The sequence below is a fragment of the Carcharhinus amblyrhynchos genome, chromosome 14, assembly GCF_965287045.1.
Source record: "Carcharhinus amblyrhynchos chromosome 14, sCarAmb.v2.hapA, whole genome shotgun sequence".
Lineage (NCBI taxonomy): Eukaryota > Metazoa > Chordata > Chondrichthyes > Carcharhiniformes > Carcharhinidae > Carcharhinus > Carcharhinus amblyrhynchos.
This window is the reverse complement of record NC_137337.1, coordinates 29,218,542-29,244,178: the sequence shown is the minus strand read 5'-3', so window position 1 is coordinate 29,244,178 and position 25,637 is coordinate 29,218,542. Positions and strand designations below refer to the sequence as shown.

At 41.1% G+C, this 25,637-nt stretch overlaps 1 protein-coding gene across 1 annotated transcript in view; it reads left to right on the top strand.

The window, feature by feature from the left end:
• The window catches only part of wdr25 (WD repeat domain 25), a 68,090-nt gene that overhangs the window by 21,161 nt on the left and 21,292 nt on the right, over nt 1-25,637 (top strand). Inside the window, exon 3 of the mRNA XM_080202506.1 lies at nt 21,584-21,731. Within this exon, the coding sequence (XP_080058632.1) occupies nt 21,584-21,731 (148 nt within the window). The remainder of the gene's footprint in view (nt 1-21,583; nt 21,732-25,637) is intronic.

Below are 25,637 nucleotides of genomic sequence, written 5' to 3'. Positions count from 1 at the left end.
ATGAGTTTGTCCTGGCTGTTTTGCGTTTCAGAATTTCTGCCTGTACACGTCCGGCACCCAACCCATAAGAACCAAGGACAGCTTTCTTTACTACATCATAATCAACAGATAAAAGCAAAACACTTCAAATGCTGGAATCTGAAACAAAAACAGCAAATGTTGGAAAATCTCAGCAGCTTTGACAGTATCTGTGAGGAGAGAATAGGGCCAATATTTCAAGTCTAGATGACCCTTCGTCAGAGCTGAAAGCACAGAAAATCAGCAGAGATTTATATTATTGGGGTTAGGGGGGCATGTGGAATTGGATAAAGAGAATGTAAATGAGGGTACAGAAGGCTGAGCAGGTGCTAAGAGTGTCCATCTTTCCACCAACTTCAACATGATGCCATTACCCAACACATCTTCCCTACACTCCCTCATCAGCATTCCCAGTGACTGCTCTCTCTGGGACACCCAACACCTCACCCCCTGCCCATGACACCTCATGCAATCGTAGAATGTTTAACACTTGTCCCTTTACTTCTTCCCTACTCACCGTTCCAAATCCTTAACACACTTTTTAGGTGAAGCAGCAATGTGGTCTACTCTACATCGGAAAGACCAAATGTAGATTGGGTGACCGTTTTGCTGAACAACTTCTGTCCTTCTGCAAGCAGGACCCAGACCTTCCTGTTGCTTGTCGCTTGTCACTTCAACAAACCATCCTGCTCTCCTGCCTACGTGTCCACCCTTGGCCTTTTACAATGGTCTTGTGAACCCTGCGCAAGCTGGAGGAACAGCACTTTACAGCCTTCTGGTTCTGAACAATGAGTTCAACAACTTCAGAGGATGAACTCTCTCCTCCACCTTCATCTTCACCCATTTCCATTCATTTTATTTCATTTCATTTAATCTCATTCATCCATTTTATCATCTTTCTTTCTCACTTCTATTTCTCTACTTTTCCATTCCAGCTCTCCTTTCCACATCCCCCACCCTCCTTCAGTGCAACTGCCACATTCCTGAGACAGTCCATTAACAATCTGTACCTCAGTTCTGTTATTGCCACATTCTGGTCACTAAATGGACGCTCTCAGCACCTTCTCAGCCCTCTGTATCCTCATTTACATTCCCTTTGTTCAATTCTATACCCCCTCCCCCCCCCCAATAATATAAATCTAATACAATATAAATCTTGGAAAGTATCCAAGAGCCAGTTAACTGGCTCTTGCATACTTTCTGTAAACCAGTCAGAGTTGCATCTTCCATCTTTAGGAAAATCTTAACAATTTCCAATGCCATTTTGGCCATTTCATCTGCTTAGCCACATTTTTAAAAGAAATAAAGAATGCCTCCACATCCTTTTCCTCAAGTTTTGGAAGAGCTTGTATAAATTTAAATGTTTCCCCACCAAGTTCATGTTCTGCCTCAATGTGCTCTAGTGTCTCTGCTTTAACTTCCTGCATTTTAAACTGAAATGCTCTCCTTTTCTCTTTCTCCCAATGCTAACTTTTCCATTTCCAATTCTCTTTGAAAAGCTTGCTTTTTCCCTGCATTTCAGATTTCTTAATTTCTATTTTTTCTCTCTTCTTTCATTTTTAATTGTTTCATTCGTAATTGAATTTGAGCTAATTCAATTGCCTCTCTTTTTGGAGAACTTGGTCTGTCTGACAGCTCTTGTACATTTAAATACTTCATTATACTTTCAATAATGTCAGCTTTACTTACCTATGCATGTAATCCCAACTCCAGTTTATCTGCCAATTCAGTTAACTGGCTCTTGGATACTTTCTGTAAACCAGTCGGAGTTGCATCTTCCATCTTTAGGAAAATCTTAACAATTTCCAGTGCCATTTTGGGTTGTAACCTGTACAATATGCCTCATAGTAACTTCAGTTCCTGTGTCCGGTGTCTCAGTACCCCACTTACATTTTTTTACGGATTCAAATAATAAATCTGACAGTAAATCCCCAGACCAATTTTTACTATTCAGCATCCAGTAACTTGCTTTCCACATTTCAAAATATCCCAGTTTATTACTACTAATCAGCATCCAATAATCCTTTCTCCATATTTTGAAATCCTACAAGAGCCCCCACTTTTGCTGCAATCCCAGTTGATATTATAACTGCATGGGAAGATTTCAAAATGGAGCCCTGTCTCAAAAGACTGTAACTTTTACTTTTTTTCATTAAGCATGGAGAATCAGAGTCACAGGGTAGCTAATCAAGTTTATTTGTTCGTTAGTGTCACAAATAAGCTTATATGAACACTGCGATGAAGTTACAGTGAAAATCCACACTCCAGCGCCTGTTTGGGTACACTGAGGGAGAATTTAGCATGGCCAGAGAACCTAAGCATTTTGCTTTTATCTGTTGATTATGATGTAGTAAAGAAAGCTGTCCTTGGTCCATATGGGTTGGGTGCCGGAGGTGTACAGGCAGAAATTCTGAAAGGCAAGAAAACAGCCTGGACAAACTCATATTGAATTTGAGAGGATGAATCAAAATAACTTTGACCGTTAAAAACGGCCAGTCAAAGATAAAGAAAACGTATGAAACGCTTAGAGAGGTGATTCTTCTGGAAAAATTTAAAGATTCACTTCCTTTGTTTACTAGGATACATGTTGCAGAACCAAATGTTAAAACTGCTAGATAGGCAGCAGAGTTAGCTGATGATTACAAACTGGTCCATAGAACCAAACCAGACTGTGGGAGGAAACTCATGCAGACGTGGGGAGAATGTGCAGACTTCGCACATACAATGTCTCAAGCCGGGAATCGAGCCCAGGTTCCTGGCACTGTGAGATAGCAGTATTGACCATTGTGCAACTGTGCTGTCCCTAAGTTTTGGCAACAAACAAAATGTATTAAACATGAAAAAATTGGATTATGACACTATATCCCTCTACTCACCCCTTAACTAAATACACATGTACTTTAAGATTAACATCAGTTTAACAATGAGAAAAAAAAAATGACTAAACATGAAAAGATTTGATTATGATACTATACTGCTTTACTCCCCCCTTTACTTAACAAGTAAGCACGTATTTTAAGATTGGTTACAAAGGACATCTTAACCTACAATGGTCTCATTGACACAAAATCTCTTTAAGCACTGAGATTGGTTGCTGTCAAGCACACACACTCCATTCTGAATCCAGGTTCGTGTCTGTGGATTTCTCCTTTAGAATTTCCCCTAGATGATTGTCACATGAGAGTTTCCAAACTCAATTCCCAAAACTATGCTTTAAAACCTTCTTCCCAACAAGGCTTTCAGTTAGCAGTTTGCATTTTGAAATCCAGTCCAAATAACTCTTATACATAGCCTCTCCTCCACTTTTAACAGCAAATCCAGGTTTTACATCATCCCCTTTAGGATTTATTTGTTTTGGCTGCTGTACAAACTATTCACAATTGCTTTAACTCTCAATTCCCAGATAATGCCATTAAAATGGCATCAAACTTTTGATTTACCTCTGAAATCTGCTTTCCTACTTTTAAATCTGGTTGGTGCAATTGTCTCTTTAACTTCGAATATTTTGTTTACTCTTCCTGAATTCTTATGAACAGTCCCTTGGTCTCTGTTTTTTTTCAAACTTCAGTTATTCGAAGACGTCCCTAATCCCTGGTTATCTGGATAGTAATGGTTCTTTGGGAAGCCTACCACTTTGCTGCTCCTGTCCTGTCCAGCTTTTCTTCTGACAGCATTGAAAGATGTTCACTCCCTGGTGTCTTTCTTTAACTGCAATATATCCAGCTGAAACTAAAACTTAAAAGCTTTTCTACCTTACAAGACTCCTTACTACTAATTTATTTACTCTTAACATCATAGCTCTTTCTAAGTACAATAGAAATACTATGTTGGAATGAGTCAAGCCCCACACGTACAGACACCTTTGTCCAGCATGAATCTAACTATAGATTTTACCCTTCCAGGCACACAAACGCTAAGTTAAACCCACTGAAAACTGTGCTTTATTTCCAATGTTTATAATACAAATATAAGTCCCTTAATTTATTTTCCTAACACTAAACTTATGGACATTAAAATTCCTCTAATCTACTACAAATTAACAATGGTAATACCAGTTTTTAAAAAAATCTAGTACTGTTGGATGTGAACCTTGCTATAGTCAATCAGGTTTGACATTAATGCTGTGCATTTCCTGCTGAATTTCTGTTTCCCACAGGACCCAGTCTGGATTGAATCCCATTGGAAAATACACTGTATTTACATTGTCTACTCACTGGTTTGAATTTGTAAAATTATCAAGCTGTATAGTTTACTCAAAAGCTCATCAAATATTTGTGGAAGTCTTTTGAATATGATATGAAAAACATGGGCTGGAATTCTCCCAAAAAAATTTCAAGTGTCGAATTCTTGTGAAAACTGGAGTAAAACGCACTGATTTTTTTTTCAGCAGAAGTTTCAAAATGAATCTCCCACACTCTCTGCACTGCAGAGAGCACCAGCATGATTCACTCCAGAATTGAGTGGGCGGGGCCTGTTCCTGCCTGGGAGGCCGGCAGCGGAGTGCCGAGTGGGCCACTGTGCATGGCTGATCTTTCAGATCAGTGCATGCACAGTGGCCCCACGCTGCTGGCATCCCAATTGCTGGCTAGCCCCGTGACCTCTACATTACCTCCGTCCCTCCCCCACCGATCTCTATGCAGAGTGGCAGCGGGACCCCTCCATCCCCACTGATTGCACTGCCCCCAATTAGCAATGCCAAGATACCCTCGGGCATTGGCAATTTGCCCCTTGTGCATTGCTGGGGCACAGACTGGCACTGCCCTAGGTGCCAATGCCCAGGGGGCACCACCACCCCATCCGCCTGACTCGCTGTTGATCTCCCCCCCTTCACTCCAGCTTGGTCAGGCCCCGATTTACTTTAAACTCTGCTAGAGTGAATCACTGTGACAGACAAGGGGATATTGCGGGGAGAAGCTAGCAGGCCTGGAGATTTCAGTCCTGGGGCTGCTAATCTCATTTAAAATCTATGGTAATGCACATTACCATAATTTATGCACCTCCCTGCCAATTTCCGATGCAGATATGATGCTGCTGGAAATCCGGCTCTGGGAGACGCCAGCAGGCCAGGATGCCCAATGCAGAGTTGCACATCAGGCCCTGCTGGAATTTCCTGGCCCTCTGCGCTAAATAATTAGCGCAGCAGAATGGGCAAATCCCCCCCCCCCCCACCAATTCCTGACAAAGCTACTGATAAGTAAAGAAGAAGAAAGTTTATTTATTAATCACAAGTAAGGCTTACTTTAAGGTTGCAATGAAGTTACTGTGAAATTCCCCTAGTTGCCATATTCTGGTGCCTGTTCGGGTCAATGCACCTAACCAACACGTCTTTCAGACTCTGAGTGGAAACCAGGGCAGACATGGGGAGCATGTACAAACTCCACACAGACAATAATTCAAGCCAGGAATTGAACCCGGGTCCCTGGGTGCTGTGAGGCAGCAGTGCTAACCACTGTGCCACCCCATATATGTTATTTAATTAAGTGAATGGGATGGGCAGAGCAAACAAAGGCTAGTAAAGGGACAACATTGTTGAGTGTTTAGTATATACTTAAATATATTAAGTGAATAATACAAATGAGCTGATGGCAGATAGGTGTTTGAAAGTATGATGTCATAGCCATTTCTGAAATCTCTTGCCCAAAATCTTACGTCCCCTGGTCCTTGTACTGTCAACCAATGGATTCAGCTTTTCCATGTCTACCATATTCAAACCTGTCATAATTTTGTACACTTCTATCAATTAAGAACATAAGAACATAAGAAATAGGAGCAGGAGTAGGCCATCTGGCCCTTCGAGCCTGCCCCGCCATTCAATAAGATCATGGCTGATCTGTCGTGGCTCAGTTCCACTTTCCCGCCCTCTCCCCATAACCCTTAATCCCCTCTCTTATCAAAAACCCATCAACCCGCTTCTTAAAAATATTTAGCGAGGCAGCCTCCACCACTTCAACGGGCAGAGAATTCCAGAGATTCACCACCCTTTGAGTGAAGAAGTTCCTCCTCAACTCCGTTCTGAACTGCCCCCCCTTTATCTTGAGGCTGTGCCCCCTAGTCCTACTGTCTTTTTTGAGCGGGAAGAGTCTTTCCACCTCTATCCTATCCATCCCATTCATCATCTTATACGTCTCAATGAGATCTCCCCTCATTCTTCTAAACTCTAACGAGTACAAGCCTAGTTTATTCAGCCTCTCCTCATAGCTCAACCCCCTCAACTCAACTCTACTCAATCACCCTTGCTGCTCAGAGATTAATCCAAGATTTTTCAATTTATCTTTTAACTAAAATTCCCCAGCACTGAAGCTGGGTAAATCCCTTTTTTTACCTTTTCTACTCCTACTTCCTAACTCTTGGCCCATAGTCCTGTAGGTTATGTAAATACATATCTACTTTTTTTGTTTGGCTGCTGCAGACATGATAGCCAAAAGGCTTCTTTTTGTGCCTTTGATTTTTATGTTTTTTATTTCTTATCCTGAAAAACCAGGAGTGTTTTTGAGTTCAGCTGAGGATAATCGTTAAAGTGAATTTAAAAGTTCTTTTCAACTGCTGGTAAGATGTTATCATCAGGGAAGAGTGAATCATGTATTACAGACACAGCTCACTTTATTAATCTAAAGTGCACTTCACAGAGTGTTGTGTCAGATGGCGTGTAATCCTGGGACTGACAAGCGGTAAATGAGAATTAATTTTTTTTGGCACGCTGAAAATGTGGGCAATAAATATGCTGTTACATTTATTTAGAGAATCCTGCAGGTGCAATCTAACAGTCATACTTGGCTGATTTAAGGCCTAAAACACTGGTGAGATCATCAAACTTTTGTAATTCATTGGTATCTACTTGCTGTCTATTATGAATTGCTGCACAGTCTATATTGAAAATATTTACTCATTTCAATGATTAAGTGCTCCACTGATTTTCTCTCCAAGCTGAACAGTTCCATCATTAAAAATGTTTGCATTAAGTCTAAAAAATGTGAATTAGTAAAAATGTCCCATTGCAGATCTCTTGTCAATGGAATTCAGTTATTTTTTCCAAAAAGTCTGTAATGTGCTGAGTACCCCAGTAGTGGAACCAAATGTAGGACCTAACATTGACTTAATGATTTTTCTTCAATTGATTGCTGACTCGCGTCCCAGTCTGCTCCATCTTAAAGCTTTATGGCCACACTGATTGGAATCCTGCAGGTGCATTGACCAGCAATAGAAACTGTAAAAGGAAGTTGACTTTTTTATAGCACAATAAATCTGGCATGTTACTATGATTCACAGAGCAGTGATGGACTATAGTCAAAATGTTAAATCACTGAAACTGCAAATTGAGTCGTGGCATTTGATGGAAGACATGTCAGCAGATTCTGTCACTTCTGTAAATAAAATTGTCTGTTGTGTCCTTTGATTGAAAAATCTGATCCATATTTGTGCCCTTGAGATGGGATTATCATAGCCAAACATCTGATTACTAATGAGTGAGTCAGCTATGGCAATGCTATTTACGGAAGCAGTGTCTAGTGAATAAATTCATCCTAAAAGATGACCATGTTATTAAAATGGTTGTTGACACACTGATGGCAGAGGAATTGGTGCAAAATGTACGATTATTTTTTATTGGACCATTAACCAGGTACACTTTGAAAGTGAACATCAGCTCCAAAAAAAGTCACCACTGATAACGAATTGTATAAAATTATAAAATATTGTCTCAATGTTAAATAACTATTTAAAAACAATTTGAATGCCTGTGTAGAGGGAGTGGTAAAAAGTCTGACAACACCAGGAGGGCGTGGTTACAGGTGGAATTTTCTCAGATGGGGATGGAGGTGTGTGTGGGGGAGACAGTTCATATCACTGATCAGTTAACTTTGCTGGTTATGTGACAAGTTGGCACATTTGCTTTCACAAGAACAATTCAAAAGTAACTCATTGACTCTGAAACACTTGAGATATCCTGAGAATGTGAAAGGCGCCATGCAAAGGCAAATTGTTTCTTAGAAAGGGTGTTCAACTGTGCTACAGTCAAAGATTATTTCTGTTTTTTGTTGAGAGTGTGATTGCAACTAATGGGAATAAAATGTGAGAACTCTGTCATTAGACAAATTACAACTGCCATTTTCCTATGCTAATGAATTGTACACCCTGTGATGCAAAAAGATCTATTTAAAGAATTCTTGCATCCAGTAATAAACAGAATTGGCAACTCATTCTTCACTTCTGTATACAATATCTCTGTTCCATTATTTTAATACCTAGGCTTTCAGATGAATTTGGTATGTTAGTCTGAAACATTGATTTAAACTTGTTTATAGATTTAGTGTTCTTAATCATGATGAAGTATTATATATGTTTACAAATTTACTGACTCAGGCCTAATTTTACAAAATCTATGTTCCAAGCTTGCCACATTTTAAATGATTCCAGAGAAACAGCTTGGGTTGTATGTAAATGAGAATACTCATGTTTTTATTAAATACATTGTACCAAATTTGGTTGACATTTTCTTAAGAATTGGAGAGTGCTTTCACAGAAGTTCAGGCCCACGTGTTTAACGCTGTTGTTTTACTTCTGGATACAGCACAGTGAGGGTGCATTAAAAATTTATCACCTCAGTTATGTTGTTTGAGTCCTACTCCCCCACAGGTAAAAGTGATACCAAATACTTAAGATCCTGAATTTCCTGTAAAACTGCAGGAGCAGATCCAAGATGGAGCGGAACTGCCTCCCCAGTGTTGAAGTACATGACATGTTCAGAAATTCTGCAGTCGGGGGAATTTAAGCGTTAAGGGCAAGTGCGCTCACCATTCTGACTGAGTTGGATAAATGGAGACGATAAGGATTTGTCTAGTCGAGTATTTTTGGTACCACAGGGCTCAGGGTGGAAGGAAAAAAGTGAAATCAATAGCTCTTGTAATCAGGCAAATTGTAAACTCAGCCTCCTGTTGTTTTTACAATGGTAGATGCCAGAGCCTTGCTGTAAATTATGAAAGTGTATTTTGTCTTACTGGCCTCAGTTGCATAATAATATAATGCTGCCTGGTGGGCAATGTTAAGAGAACAATGTTATTGTAATGGGACTGAAAAGGGACTAACAGAGCACTGGGTTCCACCCCAAATCTGACTATTCACCTCCCTTCCCAACTGTCAATTAACACTACTATTCCCAGCCCAGCTATTGGGGCCTCAAAACTCCAAGCATTCCTGTACACTGGTACGATTCATTTTATTTTATTCATTCACTTAATGCAACAGACACCTATTAACCAGCATGAGCTACTAACCAGAAATAGCAGAACACTTATTAATTTGTCTGCTGCATTGATCCTGACTCCAAATAAAGAACAGCATGCTATACTCTGGTACAAAATAAGGTTGTAAAACAAATGTAGTATGCTTTTACCATAAATTTAACATAAGCACATTTAATTTAAATTATTTTAACTTTAAATTAAACTCAAATAATTCTTTATCTCATTGCTTATTTGTTGATCTTTGCAAGAACAATACATTAGGGTACCACTGCTGCCTCACAGCGCCAGGGACCTGGGTTTGATTCTGGCCTAGGTGGAGTTTACATGTTCTCCCCATGTCTGTGTGTGTTTCCTCCAGGTGCTCTGGTTTCCTCCCACAGTTCAAAAATGCACAGATTACATGGATTGGCCATGCTAAATTGCCCCTTAATGTCCCAAGATGTGTAGGTTAGGGTAATTAGTGGGGTAAATGGGTGGGGGTACGGGGATGAGGGAGGCGGTGCCTGGGTAAGATGCTCTATCGGTGAGTTGGTGCAGATTTGATGGGCCAAATGGTCCCCTTCTGCACTGCAGGGATTCTATGATTGTACTGTAGCAATGGAGTTAACTATAGTGTATCCATCTTGCATACTGTTTCCAGAACTTTATAATAAGCCACTGCCACTGCAATGTCTATTTTTAGAGTAGTTTAAGTTCCATTTGCTCTATCCACCTTGAAGCCTTTTTTAATGACCTAATAAAGGTGTTAGCTCAGTTTGCTGGACAGCTGTTTCACGATGCAGAGTGAAGCTAATCGTACAGATTCACTTCCCATACCAGCTGAGGTTATTCGTGAAAACTCATCTTCTCAGCCTTACTCCTCGCCTGACATGTGATGATCCTCAGGTTAATTCATCGCCAGCCACTCTCCCCTTTGAGAAGCAACCCATCAACGTCTGGGATATAGAGACTTTACCTTTTCCTTGGGTACACCTTTGGCAAATAAAAATATAACACTTACTCAAATTTTAAGGGAGGATGGCTGAATGGGTAGTACAACTTATTTCAAGATCATCAAGTTTATTTTGTTTCATTTTACCTAAAAAAAAATTGTATTTCAGAGCAGACCTTGGTCCCATAATTTTAAACTAGATTGAATCCTAGATTCGAGAGGAGATAGCGTGATAACCTAATATATTCCTGAAAAACAAATGTCTTGTACTGAAAGATCATGACAGTGTAGTTCCACTTTAGCTAAATACTAAATATTGACAACATGTAGCTGAGAAAGTATTAAAATAAAGTAACTAAATACAGTAAAGAAGATTCACGTTTTTTCTCTCAATGTTCCCATTGCCTGCTCCCTGGCATGCACCAAGGGACAAACTGGCAATGCCTAGGGGGCACCTTGGCACTGCCTACCAGGCATCTGGCAATGCCAGGGGATAGGGCCTATTGGGGGCAGGGCCTGTGGGGGTGAGATCAGTTGGGGAATCATCTGCAGTCAGGATCACTGGCAGAGGGAGGGAAGGGACTGATCGGGCTGGCCATTGGGGTCGGGAAGGGGATCAGGACTGTGGAGGTGGTTGGGGGTTGGGACTTTGGGGGTGTTCGGGGCTGCCAGTGGTGGGAGGGAATCAGGAGATCGGGGCTGCCCAGAGCCATCCAGGAGGGCAGCGATTGGGGGGTGGTCGGAGGGTTAGTACTGCAGGTCGCAGGGCTGGATAGTGATCGAGCTGCCCAGCAATCGGGACGCCAGCAGTGCGGGGCTACTGCACTTGTGCCCATCTGGCCTCTTCACCACTGATTTTTAATGTGATTCGTGCTGGCTGTCTGTGATGCACAGAGTGTGGGAGATTCATTTTAAAAATCCCGCAAAAAAACCAGTGGGATTTACTCCAGTTTTTACGCCATTTCGGCACTTAGAATTTTTTGGGAGAATTGTGCCAAGGACTTTATTTCTGCACAGTTGCGGAATATAGCAATATTTCATATTTGCCAACTGATTCTGCTTCTTGGTTTTAATTGTGTACAATTCTGTTAATATTTGACATCTTGGCAAGATATAATTAAACAAAGTAGAGCTTAAGCAATCTGCATGGGGAATTTTATCTTATTAAGTGAACTGAAGCATGTTGATATTAGAGTCGAAAGTGCATAAATTACAATTTATGAACAGATGAAGGCACTTGCAAAGTGAAGCCATTCATCACAGATTTGCATCGGCATGCTAATGCAACACATTAGTAGTCTGACTGCAAATTTAAGAAGCAATATTGGGATGGTATAATAAGTAGCAATGCTTTGTCTCTTTATAACAATGAAGGTGATTCCTTTCAAGGAGGGGTGACAAATGCTGCATAACTTTTCAGTTCAGAGATGTTGTTCACATATTTCTTGCTTAAAGTATGTCATTCTGTAACCAGTGAAAATGGTTTGATTTAGAACATCATGCAAATAAAAAGTCTTTAAATTGCCTTATTTTTATCAGAGCTGCGAGAATAAATCATTGTCTTTAAGATATTCAGTTGTTTAGTGAACATTAACAGTGAATAATGATCTGGAGGTGGGGCGGGCTGTTAACGCGCAAATAAGTGCGGCGTGCAGGAATGGAACGGCCGTAATTGTGGGGGATTTCAATCTACATATCAATTGGTCAACCCATGTTGGACGCGGTGGGCTTGAGGAGGAGTTCTTGGAATGCTGCCGGGATAGTTTCCTTGAACAGTGTGTGTTGGAGCTGACGAGGGAGCGAGCTATCTTGGATCTGGTGTTATGTAATGAGGCGGGTAGAATTAGGGACCTTGTGGTGAAGGATCCTCTTGGGGAGAGTGATCATTGTATGGTGGAGTTTCTGGTGCAGATGGAGGAGGAGAAAGTGGGTTCCCGGACACGCGTCCTTTGAACAGAGGGGAATACGGTAGGATGAGAGCAGAATTGGCGAATGTTGACTGGGGGAGCGCGTTGGAAGGTAGGTCTGCTGAGAAGCAGTGGAGGATCTTTAAGGAGATCTTTCTTGGTGCTCAGCAGAAATTTATTCCGATGGTTAAAAAGGACCGTAGGAGGAGGGGTAATAAGCTGTGGATAACGAAGGAGGTGAAGGAAAGTGTTAAATTAAAAGCGGAGGTGTTTAGAGTAGCTAAGAGTAGTGGGCGAGAAGAGGATTGGGAGAGGTTTAAAAGTCAACAAAGATTGACAAAGAAGTTGATAAAGAAGGGTAGGAGAAACTATGAAGCTGGGCTAGCGCTTAATATAAAAAAGGATAGCAAGAGTTTTTATAAATATATAAAAAGGAAGAGGCTGGCTAGGGTGAACGTTGGACTCTTAGAGGATGAGAGGGGGGACTTAGTGGTGGGGGATGGGGAAATGGCTGAGGTCTTGAATAACTTTTTTGTTTCGGTCTTCACAGAGGAAGATATGAATAATTTGCCGGGTGTTAGCGATGGAAAGGTGGTAGGACTGGAGGGTCTCAATGACATTGTTGTTACTAGAGGGGTGGTGCTCGACAGACTGGAGGGACTGATTGTGGACAAGTCCCCAGGACTGGATGGAATGCATCCGAGGGTTCTGAAAGAAAAGGCGGAGGTGATAGTGGATGCCTTGGTGGTTATTTTCCAAACGTCGCTGGATTCCGGGGAAGTGCCAGAAGATTGGAAAACGGCTAATGTTACGCCGTTGTTTAAGAAGGGTGCCAGGCAAAAGGCAGGGAATTATAGGCCGGTTAGTTTAACGTCTGTTGTAGGTAAAATGTTAGAATCCGTCATCAAGGAGGAAATAGCGAGGCATCTTGAGGGGAATTGCTTGATAGAGCAGATGCAGCACGGTTTCGTTAAGGGGAAGTTGTGTCTGACAAATTTATTGGAGTTCTATGAGGATGTGCCTAGGGCGGTGGATAGAGGGGAGCCAGTGGATGTGGTCTTTCTTGATTTTCAGAAGGCGTTTGATAAGGTACCTCACAAGAGGTTATTGCAGAAGGTAAGGGGGCATGGAGTTGGGGGTAGGGGGTTAGCGTGGATAGAGGATTGGTTGTCAAATAGGAGGCAGAGAGTGGGGGTTAATGGGTGCTATTCGGATTGGCGGTTGGTGACTAGTGGAGTGCCCCGGGGTCGGTGCTGGGGCCTCAGCTATTTACCATTTATATAGATGATCTGGAGGAGGGAACCGAGTGTATGGTGTCGAAATTTGCTGATGACACCAAGATTGGTGGAACGGCAAATTGTGCGGAGGGTGTGGAGAGTCTGCAGAAGGATCTAGATAGGCTGGGCGAATGGGCCAGGAAATGGCAAATGGAATTTAATGTTGGCAAGTGCAAGGTGGTCCACTTTGGTAGGAAGGACCATTTCTTACGTGGCGAAAAACTGCAACAGGCGACGGTGCAGAGGGGCCTTTGGGTCCTTGTGCATGAGTCGCAAAAACCCAGCCTGCAGGTGCAGCAGGTGGTCAGAAAGGCTAATGGGATGCTGGCCTTCATAGCGAGGGGGATTGAATATAAAAGTAGGGAGGTCTTGCTGCAGCTGTATAGGGCATTGGTGAGGCCGCAGCTGGAGTACTGTGTGCAGTTTTGGTCGCCGTACTTACGCAAGGATATTTTGGCCTTGGAGGGAGTGCAGAGGAGGTTTACTAGGCTGATGCCGGAGTTGAGGGGCTTGAGCTATGAGGAGAGGCTGAATAAACTAGGCTTGTACTTGTTAGAGTTTAGAAGAATGAGGGGAGATCTCATTGAGACGTATAAGATGATGAATGGGATGGATAGGATAGAGGTGGAGAGACTCTTCCCGCTCAGAAAGGACAGTAGGACTAGGGGGCACAGCCTCAAGATAAAGGGTTTAGAACGGAGTTGAGGAGGAACTTCTTCACTCAAAGGGTGGTGAATCTCTGGAATTCTCTGCCCGTTGAGGTGGTGGAGGCTGCCTCGCTAAATATTTTTAAGACGCGGGTTGATGGGTTTTTGATAAGCGATGGGATTAAGGGTTATGGGGAGAGGGCGGGAAAGTGGAACTGAGCCATGACAGATCAGCCATGATCTTATTGAATGGCGGGGCAGGCTCAAAGGGCTAGATGGCCTACTCCTGCTCATATTTCTTATGTTCTTATGAATAATGCTTGGCATTTTATATTCATTCGATAAAGGTCAGGAACAATAACATTAAAGTCTGAAACATCTAATTTTCTGAAAATGTCACACAATTAATCATCTTTTCTCCCATTGTTTAGTGGCCAAATGAGTGTGACTGTGTTGGCTAAAGCAGGTCTAAATGACATTGTTGGGAGAAGGTGTTTCATCTATCATTGTGATGCTGTACGTAGCTTCCTCTTTATGACATTCTAATGGCTATCTTGTCTCACAGGAAATTATTCATTTGTTTCAGTATCATAATAGTAATTTGTTTCTTTAATACTCCAGGCAACGTTTCCAATTTAGCTTATCGGCTTTCTGCAATATATGTTGGGGGAAATGAAACCCTGTTTCCCCAATGTACGGGAACTTAGCTTTCAGTTTCTAAAATTTTTCCCCTAGGACCTGAGTGCAAATGAGACCAGCATTGATTGCCCAACCTGAATTTCCCTTAGGAGTTGAGAGTATGCTGCCTTCCTGAATTGCTGCAATCTGTGTGGCAAAGAAGCTACAATAATGTTGTTGGAGGTGGTAGTTTGATAGAATCGTAAGGCTTGCTATGACACAACAGAGTGCTGTTAGTAATCAACCTCTTTTGGTGCGAGAACAGTTGCACATAAGCCAGCTGGGAAGGTGGTGGTTTAGTGGTATTATCACTGGCCCAGGGTAATGTTCTGGGGACCTGGGTTCGAATCCCACCAAGACAGATAATGAAATTTGAATTCAGTAAAAATCAGGACTTGAAAGTTTCATGATGACCCTGAAATCATTGTTGATTGTCGTAAAAACCTATCTGGCTCACTTCCTTCCTCCTTTAGGGGAGGAAATCTGCCTTTCGTGCCTGGACTGCTCTGGATGTGATTCTAGATCCACAGCAATGTGGTTAACTCTTTAAAACCACTCAGTTGAAGGACATTTAGGGGTGGGCAATAAATGCTGGCCCTTGATGCCCACATCCCATGAACAATTTTTTTCAAAAGTCAACAGATTTACCTTCCCAAAGGACATTAAATAACCTGTTGGAGTGGGATTTTAAAACCATTTATGACAGCTTTGTTTTTTTACTGATGCCAGATTTTTATTTTGAGATTTTTAAAATTAAATACAAATTCTGAAACTGTATGAGCAATTTTTCTGAAAAATTAGTCATATTATAAAACAGCAGCTGCTCTATTCATGTCTGATTTTTATGAACCAGAAGTGGGAAGCACGATGGGCTCTATTTTACCATTTTGATTCTAACTGCTGGGTGGATTTGAAACTGGGAGAGTTTTCAGGTCCAGCTTTTAGACCTGTTCTTAGGCATTCCCATATGCACTCTGCCTGAAAAAATATCTGCAATTCCGAATCACGCTGCAGAAACCTATAGGTGGGGCTTGACGCGCCCGAAATCCTGCAGCTCCGATTGGCACCTCCAACAGTCTGTGCGCAGAAAAAAAATGATAGAATGTGGCTCCCCTGCCTCATCCCTCCCAGTAAGAAGTCTGACAGCACCAGGTTTAAGTCCAACGATTTATTTGATAAACTCACAAGCTTTTGAGGTTTCCTTCTTCGTCAGGTGAATGGAGAGTACTGGCCTCAGACAGAGCATATAACAGCACGGACAGCTCCAAGTGGAGGGGATCTCCAAGAAGAATCTGTAAACTGTCTGCTGTTATATGCTCTCTCTGAGGCTCTCTCTGAGCCAAGGCTCCTTCAGCAGCTTCTCTCTAACTTATCACCTCTACCATCTAGAAGGACAAGAGCAGCAGATGAATGGGAATATGACTGCCCGTAAGTACCTCTCCAAGTCGCATATCATCCTTACTTGGAAAGGTGTCTCCTTTCCTACACTGTTGCTGGGTCAAAATCCTCCAACTCCCTAACAGCACAGTGGGTGTATCTACACCATATGAAGTGGCTCAGGAAGGCAGCTCACCACTACCTTCTCAAGCACAATAAAAGGTTGGGCAATAAATGAGGCTCACATCCCATGAATAAATCATTTTTTAAACAATTATTTGGAAATGATTTGTAAGCTGCCAATCCTGGTTACTTGGCAAGTATTAAAGAAGAATTCCAGGAAGAAAGGTAGTTGCTTACAGATAGTGAACCACTGCATTGTTCATAAGAATGGAAGAATGAGAGTAGGTTGTTCGACCCAACCACTTGAATCTTCATGGAAGTCCATTCTCAAACCCAATCTTCTTTATTTTGCAAATTGAAACTTGATTCAAATTATTTTTGCATGTTTCAAATGATGTGGAATTTATTGCACTTGATGGCACTCTGTTCCATAAGGCATTCATAATTATGAAAAAATTTGATTAAAACTCAAAGCCTCTTCCATTTTTATAATATGGCCCAGTACCCTTGCTGTTCAAATCTGTGAGGTTTATTTGGTATTAATCAATAATTGTCAATGTTCTTAACTGAGCCTAATCACTTCCCAATGTGGTATATGCAGCATGTTTTCTGGAATGATTTACTGAATGGGAATGTCAGGAATGGGAATATGTCAGACTTTTATGTACGTTCCTTATCCCAGGGACACTGAAGGCTAATTAAAACTCTTCCATATTTATTTCAATTAATGTTTGCTACCTCAACATAGAGCTTGGGTCAAACCTCGAGCAAGCTCAGTACAATGCCATATGGTTCATTGACCCAGTAAAACATTTATAATGACTATTTTTCACAATTCATAAAATATATTTTATATCGTGTGACTATTGGATGCTTTGATATAATGGCTGGAACGCTACCACCTCGCCCGCCATGGAATCGGCACAGGCGAGGGTCCATCAACAGAAATCTCCATTGATCTCAGGCGACAATTTCCGGTCTCGCCCACATGAGGCTGTAAAACATACGAAAGCATACAAACTAATTTTTCAAACATTATACAACTTTCAAATTGGTAAGTAGCAGGACAGAATGATTTATGGCTGAGAGATTCAAAAATAACTTCCACCTAAGAGGAAAAACTCATTTGTGACCTAAAGATCAATCCTGTTGTGTTTAGAAGCTAATTTAACAGACTTGGTTATGATGCATTGAGGTCACATTGAAAACAGCACATTTTTAACTTAGTGTTTGAATAATGTTGCCATGACAGAAAACAGCATGTCTCCATAATTAAAGGCTGCCATCTTACTGCAGCATTTGAGGTTGATAATAAAGGCACAGATAGTTTTTTTTTGTTGTCCAGGTAGTAAAGTAATTAAATGCTTACAAAATAGACCATAGCACTTTCATGGATTCCATCAGTAATAGTAGAGGTCAGAAGCTACCATGTGCATTTCATTTGAGTTGCATGAGCATTAACATTGAATTTTTTTTTAAACTGAATACCTTATTCAGTTTAGGCAGTTTTATTTATATAATGCAACTAAAATTATACTACATTCCTGAGACCAAAGCAGGTTTTGCACTGCAAAAGTTGAAGTGACTTATACCAACCTCTTAATTAAAGTTTTGGGTGTGTGAAAATCATAGACGTTGTTCTTACCTGCAGTGCAGGGACATTCAAGTAATGATGCTCGCATGCCTCTATATTCATACACTTTAGATGCATTGTCAGTAATTAATATTGTGTGAACAATGCTATAGTCTTGTCAGCTACAGCTGTGGTTTTGTTGATAGCACTCTTGCTTCTGAATTCCATGGGTCTGGGTTTAAGTCATATTCCAGAGTTTGTGCACAAAAATCAAGGCTGACACTCCAATGCACTACTGAGAGAGTGCTGCACCATTGGAGGTACAGTCTTTCAGAAAAGATGTTGAGCTAAAGCTCACTTGCTTGGGCAGTTGCAAAAGATCCCAATGCATTATTTTAAAGAAGAGCTGAGGAGTTATTCTTGTGTCCTGGCCAACATCCCTCAATTAACTTCGCAAAAGATTATCAGTATCACATGCTGTTTGTAGTTTTTGCGGCACGTAGGGCTGTCATGTTTCCTACGTTGCAACAGTGACTACACTTTAAGAACCTAATTGTTAAGTGCATGAAAAGTGCTATATAAATGTAAATTTTTTTTCTTGTACAGTTAACAAGCATCACTGGTATTCCAGTATAATATTAGAGGCCTGAGGATACTTTTTTTTCCTCTTTGCCAATTTGGTCCATTCCACTCCTTCCTGGGTATATTTCCATGGGCACCATCTAGTAACTTGCGCACATAGCCATCAGACATTGTGTGTGCTGACAATAATTACTATCAGACTGCCTAAACACAGTGGCACTCCAGGAGTCTTCTCTTGTTCTCACCTGACAACAACATCCAAGTTCAGCAGCAGCTGCTAGACAGCGTTCAGTTTCTCCCCCTGCTAGCCCAGGGGTGCTGAAACCAAATGTTGCATCCTTAGCATTGCTCTGCTTGAGATCAGCTAACTCAACACAGACTGGGAATTGAAACTGGTGCTTTTCTGGCAATGTGTAGGCTCGTTAGTCTTAGCACTTAATACTTGATGTTAGTCTTTCAGGGTCACTGGAATAACCCTGAAAGACTAACATCAAGCACTCAAGTGAGAAAAAGGAAAAACATTTTTCTACAAGAATGCAAAGTTAATGCCATTATTATGTTCCTGAAATGGACAGCAGTGGGCTTTATAAGGCATAAATATGCAGCAGATGTCTGCTAGGAAGGATTGATTTTAATTTTGTTGTAAAAAAAAATCACTAATTATCTCTTCGCAGCCTACAAGCAAGTGGAATGATAAACGTCTGTATCTGCTTGGTTTAAATTGTCATTGTGATGAATTGTGCATACAGCAAGCAATCCAATCATGGTGTTGTCATACACCACAAATTGCTCACTTGACACACTTGTACTTGGCAGCTTTTTTTAAAAAATGAAATGATGTACAGCAACAGGATTGTGAATTGGTGCCAGAATTCCACTACAGTTCAAATTAAAATTTCATAATGACCTCTCTCAATTCAATATAAATCAGTGCAAAATGTTAATATGTGAAGTGAAAATCTTCATGACTGAATACCATCTTAAATATTATAAACAGTTATATTCTGTGCTTTAATGAACGCAGCTAGGTTTCACTTTATGCTCAAGACTCTTGACAGTAACCAAAATCATTGTAAAATCAATGAATACCTTTGATTAGTACACAAAGATTTAAATTAGTTTTTGGATTTCAATAACATTGTTAATCCACACAAGCCTCATGGTTTGACATTTTTTCAGTCTATTTATGTCACTGTCTGCTTTTATGTTGTATGCATACGACTGCATTTTCCAATTAATTCAGTTCTGCTTCTTTGCAACTCACTGGATAACAATACCAGTTAACCACAAGTGCAATGTCTGCAGAATCCTATGCGACACAATTAGAAATAAATACTCATTAACTGCCAATATTTTCAGTTAGAAAAAGCCTTTTGGACTGACTGATGTTAAGAACTAATTTAAATCTTTGTTTACTAATCAAAGGTTTCATTGATTTTACAATGATTTTGGTTACTGTCAAGAGTCTTGAACATAAAGTGAAATCTAGTTGTGTTCATTAAAGCGCAGAATATAAATGTTTATAATATTTAAGATGGTATTCAATCATGAAGAATTTCATTTCACATATTAACATTTTGCACTGATTTATATTGAATTGAGAGGGGCCATTATGAAATTTTAATTTGAACTGTAGTGGAATTCTGGCACCAATTCACAATTTCTAATTTTATATTTTGGCCAAACAAAACAATTAAAATTTCAAGTTTATTTTGGAACATTCATCAATTTCCATGACATTGCAAGAAACTTATTTCATATATTCTCAGTTTGCAAATATGAAGTTATTATCTCATGAAGCTTTTACTTATATTTTAACATGTAGGCGATCTAGTTGTGTTGTTTACTCAGATCATCAAGGTGTCCAATTTCTACATGCTATTCTTTATTACAGGAAAAAGAAGATGTATTAATTTTGTTAGGGAATAGAATAGAAGCCATGAATCATACTGTTCATTATAAATTAGATTCCATAGTAATCATACTTTCTGAAGCAGTGAGTTGACCAAAAAAGGCCACTTCAAATTTCAGAGCGTATCAGTGAGATATTAATACAATAATTACATTCTAAAATAAAACTAATCATTGCAGTTTTGGTTGTTGCTTTTGCAATTTATTCATGAGAAATGTGTATCAAAAGATCTATGTGAATCGTTATTCTTTGCATGTTCATTAAGGTTGAAATAATGTTCATCAAAATGTTCAGTTGTGCTAGTTCATTGAGCAATCTCTTTGGAGCTCCAGTGAATGGTTTTGTTGGAGAATGTAATGACTGCTGCTGAACTGGTGGAGAGTTATAAGGTTGTTTGAAGAACCATGCCTGTTTTAGTTGTTAAAGGTTCCAATCTCTATCCCTCAGCAAATTTGTCTTTTCTGCATTCTCTGTCTTGGGTGTTGCAATTACATTCCACATGAGTAGAGCCATAAACTGCAACTGACATTTTCACTTGACTTTTAATCTTTTGTACTTGATGCTCCTCCTTATTGCTTGGCCTGGACAGTTCACTTTCTCAAACTCTTTCACAATAAGGGCAAGCACATCAACATCTAAAGCAAATGTAATAAAACAAACCTATTCAATATCCTTGAAAGTGTGGTTTGACCATAGACTTCAATTTGTAATTGTTTTCCCGTTGTTTCTTGATTTTGAATTGTCAGCATTTTAGGGCTTTGTCTGCTTTCTGAAAGTTGCTTGTCAACATTTCTAGGTCCTCCATGCAGCGAATTTTTCTCTATTCATAACTTTCCACAATATTATTGACATATAATATTGCTGGGGCTTAATCTTAACCCTAACCTTAAAAATGCTGGGCCAGCATGATGGCACAATGCTGCCTCACAGGGCCAGGGACTTGGGTTCGATTCTCAGCTTGGTTCACTGTCTGTGCGGAGTTTGCACATTCTCCTCGTGTCTGCGTAGATTTCCTCCGGGTGCTGTGGTTCCTTCCACAGTCCAAAGATGTGCAGGTTAGGTTGATTGGCCATGCTAAATTGCCACTTAGTGTCAGGGGGACTAGCAGAGTAAATGCATGGGACTACGGGGATAGGGGCTAGATGGGATTGTGGTCGGTGCAGACTCGATGGGCTGAATGGCCTCCTGTACTGTAGGAATTCTATATCCTATTGCACTAGACAGGTTGTCTTCATGAGTCTGTTCTAAGTAAGTTTAAAGTAGACTGTTAAATGTAATTAAAAGTTATATTTCTAGTCTCTTATTTGTCCTTCCTGTAGATATGGGATGCTATAGAAACAGGCAGATGCTTGAAGACTTACTTGCGCCATTCAGAGGCCGTTCGTGATGCTCAGTGGTCATTGTGTGGAAGACACATCCTCAGTGGTGGATTTGATTCAATGCTCCATCTGACAGATGTTGAAACAGGTACAGTGCTGTCATTACCATTCTAATTTTCACATGTTTTCATGTTAATGTTATAAGTGGTTCCTTAAGCTGATCAGGTTAAGAATGTTAAGGATGAAATGAAAGGCCACATGCATATTTCCCTTCCAGACTTAATTTTTCTTTCAAGCTTGAGATTGCTATTGTTTCTATCCCTGACTTTGAGATTCACGTGGCTGAGCTGTGAAGTTCCAAAAATGTAATTATGTTTGAAAACCACATCTGTCTGGCAGATTTTATCACGCTGGATATTTTCTCAGTGTTGGTCTGAAAGGATTAAGAGAGTTTCTTGTCAAAATCGCGATCCTTAAATTACTTTCTCTAATTCACCAGGCTACATCTGCCATTGTGTGTCATAGATATGCAGGCTGGATTTTCATCTATGAGATGGGTAGGGGGAGTTGGGAAAATTCCAGATTTTGCACACCTGCCTGGGGAGGTAGTGCCCGCAAAGGCGGGATCTTCATTGCTTGGGCGGATGCAGGCTGCAGTCGGGCCTGCTGACCTGGGAAAGAGGTCATAGGCAGTAACAGGCAATGCCAGGTGCCAGACTGTTTAAAACGTCCACTTTTGTGTTGTAGGACCTCATCCCAGTTTAATGAAAAAAATTAGGCCTTGTAACCGTCACTCCTCTCTCTCTCTCTCTCTCTCACTCTCTCTCACACACACACACACACACACACACACACACACACACACACACACACACACACACACACACACACTCTCTATGCTTCTTCCATGCCATCGCATGTCGATCCACCCACCCCCATGACCAGGTTGTTACCCTTGATCCATCTCCTTGGCCACTCATGCACCCATGCCAAGATATACCTCCCCACCTACCCTAACATGGCCCCTGATGTCTCTTATATCATACTTTGGCACTTCCGTGCCCAGTGACCCACTGTATACTATAGAAGTGAATGAACCCTATTGTGACAATAGGATGCGTAAAAAGCATTCATAACTTTCCACAATTTTAAAAAGGAAATGTCCTTTGATACTTTTATTGCCCTATAGTAATCACACCCTTTGTTCAATCTTTTTGCATATGAAACAATAATCTTGTATTTTTTCTCACTCCAGGGCCCAATGAGCAAATTTTGGAAAGATAAGGTTTGGCGCAGTATTAAAATTAATTTTAAAAGTGTGGAGGTATAAAGAAAAGAAACCACTTGCTGAGCAAAAAAAAGTCAAAGCAATAAATTGATAATTTAAAATATTAATTTAAAATTAATAAAGTTGACCATTTTAGTGTGAATAAGTGCATGCGTGTGTGATTGCTTGATTGTGTCTTGCTCACTCTGTCTCAAGGTGCTCACTCAGTGTGCATGGAACTGCCATTGTTTGACATTGGAACATGAGGGGCCATGGGGTGAGGGCATAGCTTGGCATTAGAGGCATGGGAGGTCATGGGGAGGTGGGTGGAGGTGTATAGCTTGGCATAGGGGGCATGGACTTGCCTTTGGTAATGTTCCTTCATGCAGGTTAAGGTTCACGACACCTCTGACATGAATGACAACTCTTTGAAAAGCTATATCGACTCCTTGAAAATTGAAGAGGACTTGGACATGCTTATGTCCACAATGGAGCCATCAGGATTGGAAGTACAAGATGCAGGCTTGCACCCTAAACCAGCATGCACCCTTAAAAGCACTGGTGAAAATTGGAAATGGGGTCAGGAATCTCAGAATCAGGGTCCAGCCTCAGTTTTTAAAGAATTCACAAGTCATTACGACTTGGTGAAAATCCAGGCCGCCATTTTACAGAATCGTAGAATCTATGGCACAGACACAGGCCCTTCAGCCCAAATTGATCCATGCTGACCAAAATGCCCATCTAAGCTAACCCCATTTGCCTGCGTTTGGTCCATACCCCTCTAAATCTTTCCTGTCCATGTATCTGTCCAAATGCCTTTTAAATGTTGTCAATATCCTTGCTTCAACTACTTCCTCTGGCAGCTCAGTAAACATACATATCACCTTCTGTATAAAAAAAGTTACTCCATTAATTCTTTCCCCTCTTAAATTAAACCTAAGCTCTCTAGTTCTCAATTCCCAAACCTTGGGAAAATAACTGAGTGCATTCACCCTATCCATGCCTCTCATGATCTCATACACCTCTATAAGATCACCCCTTAATCTCCTACGCTCCAAAGAAGAAAGTCCTAGCCTGTCCTATCTCTCCCTGTAATTCAGTCACTTAAGTCCTGGTGACATCCTTGTAAATCTCTTCTGCACACTCTGCAGTTTAATAATATCTTTTCTATAGTAAAGCGACCAAAATTGAACACAATACTCCAGGTGCAGCTTCACCAGCATCCTGTACAATAGCAACATAACTTCCCAACTTCTACACCCAGTGCTCTGACTGATGAAGGCCAGCATGCCAAAAGCCTTCTTCACCTGTCACTCCACCTTTAGAGAACTTTGCACCTGAACTCCAAGGTCCCTGTGTTCCATGATACTCCCTAAGGTCCTACCATTCATCATGAAAGTCCTACCTTGAGTTGACTTTCCAAAATGCAACATCTCACGCTGGTCTGTTTTGAGCTCCATTTGCCATTTCTCGGCCCAGTTTCCAGGCTGATCACAATTCTGCTGCAATTTTTAATAACCTTCCTCACTGTCTACAGTACCATCCTTTAGTGTCATCTGCAGACTTACTGATCGTGCCTTGTACATTCTCGTCCAAATCATTGATGTAGATAACAAACAGCAATAGGCCCAGCACTGACCCCTGAGGCACACCACCCGTCACCAGCCTCCAGTCCAACAAGCATCCTACCACCATAACCCTCAGCTTCCTACCATCAAGCCAATTATATAACCAATTTGCCAGCTCTCCCTGGACTCCATACCTAACCTTCCAGAGCAGCCTGCCGTGTGGAACTTCAACAAAGGCTTTACTGAAGCCCATATAGACTGCATTTACCGCCCTGCCCTCATCAACCTTCCTGATTTGTTTCTTCAAAGTATTTTAACAAAGTTGTAAGACAATGGGGCCTTATTTTACCATTTTGATGCTATGTGCTGGGCAGATTTGAAACTGGAAGTGTTTCAGATCTGACTTTTAGAATCGTTCTGAGGTACCCCCATACTCACTCTGCCTGCCAAAATACCAGCAACCCCGAATTCTTGCGCTTAATATAAAAAAGGATAGCAAGAGTTTTTATAAATATATAAAAAGAGGCTGGCTAGGGTGAACGTTGGTCCCTTAGAGGATGAGAAGGGGGACTTAGTGGTAGGGGATGAGGATATGGCTGAGGTCCTGAATAACTTTTTTGTTTCTGTCTTCACGGAGGAGGACGTGAATAATTTGCCGGGTGTTAGAGATGGAAAGGTGGTAGGACTGGAGGGTCTTAACGACATTACTGTTACTAGAGAGGCGGTGCTCGACAGACTGGAGGGGCTGATTGTGGACAAGTCGCCAGGACCGGATGGAATGCATCCGAGAGTTCTGAAAGAAATGGCGGAGGTGATAGTGAATGCCTTGGTGGTTATTTTCCAGACGTCGCTGCATTCCGGGGAAGTGCCGGAAGATCGGAAATCGGCTAATGTTACGCCGTTGTTTAAGAAGGGTGCCAGGCAAAAGGCAGGGAATTATAGGCCGGTTAGTTTAACGTCTGTTGTAGGTAAAATGTTAGAATCCGTCATCAAGGAGGAAATAGCAAGGCATCTTGAGAGGAATTGCTTGATAGAGCAGACGCAGCACGGTTTCGTTAAAGGGAAGTCGTGTCTGACAAATTTACTGGAGTTCTATGAGGATGTGTCTAGGGCGGTGGATAGAGGAGAGCCGGTGGATGTGGTCTTTCTTGATTTTCAGAAGGCGTTTGACAAGGTACCTCACAGGAGGTTATTGCAGAAGGTCAGGGGACATGGAGTT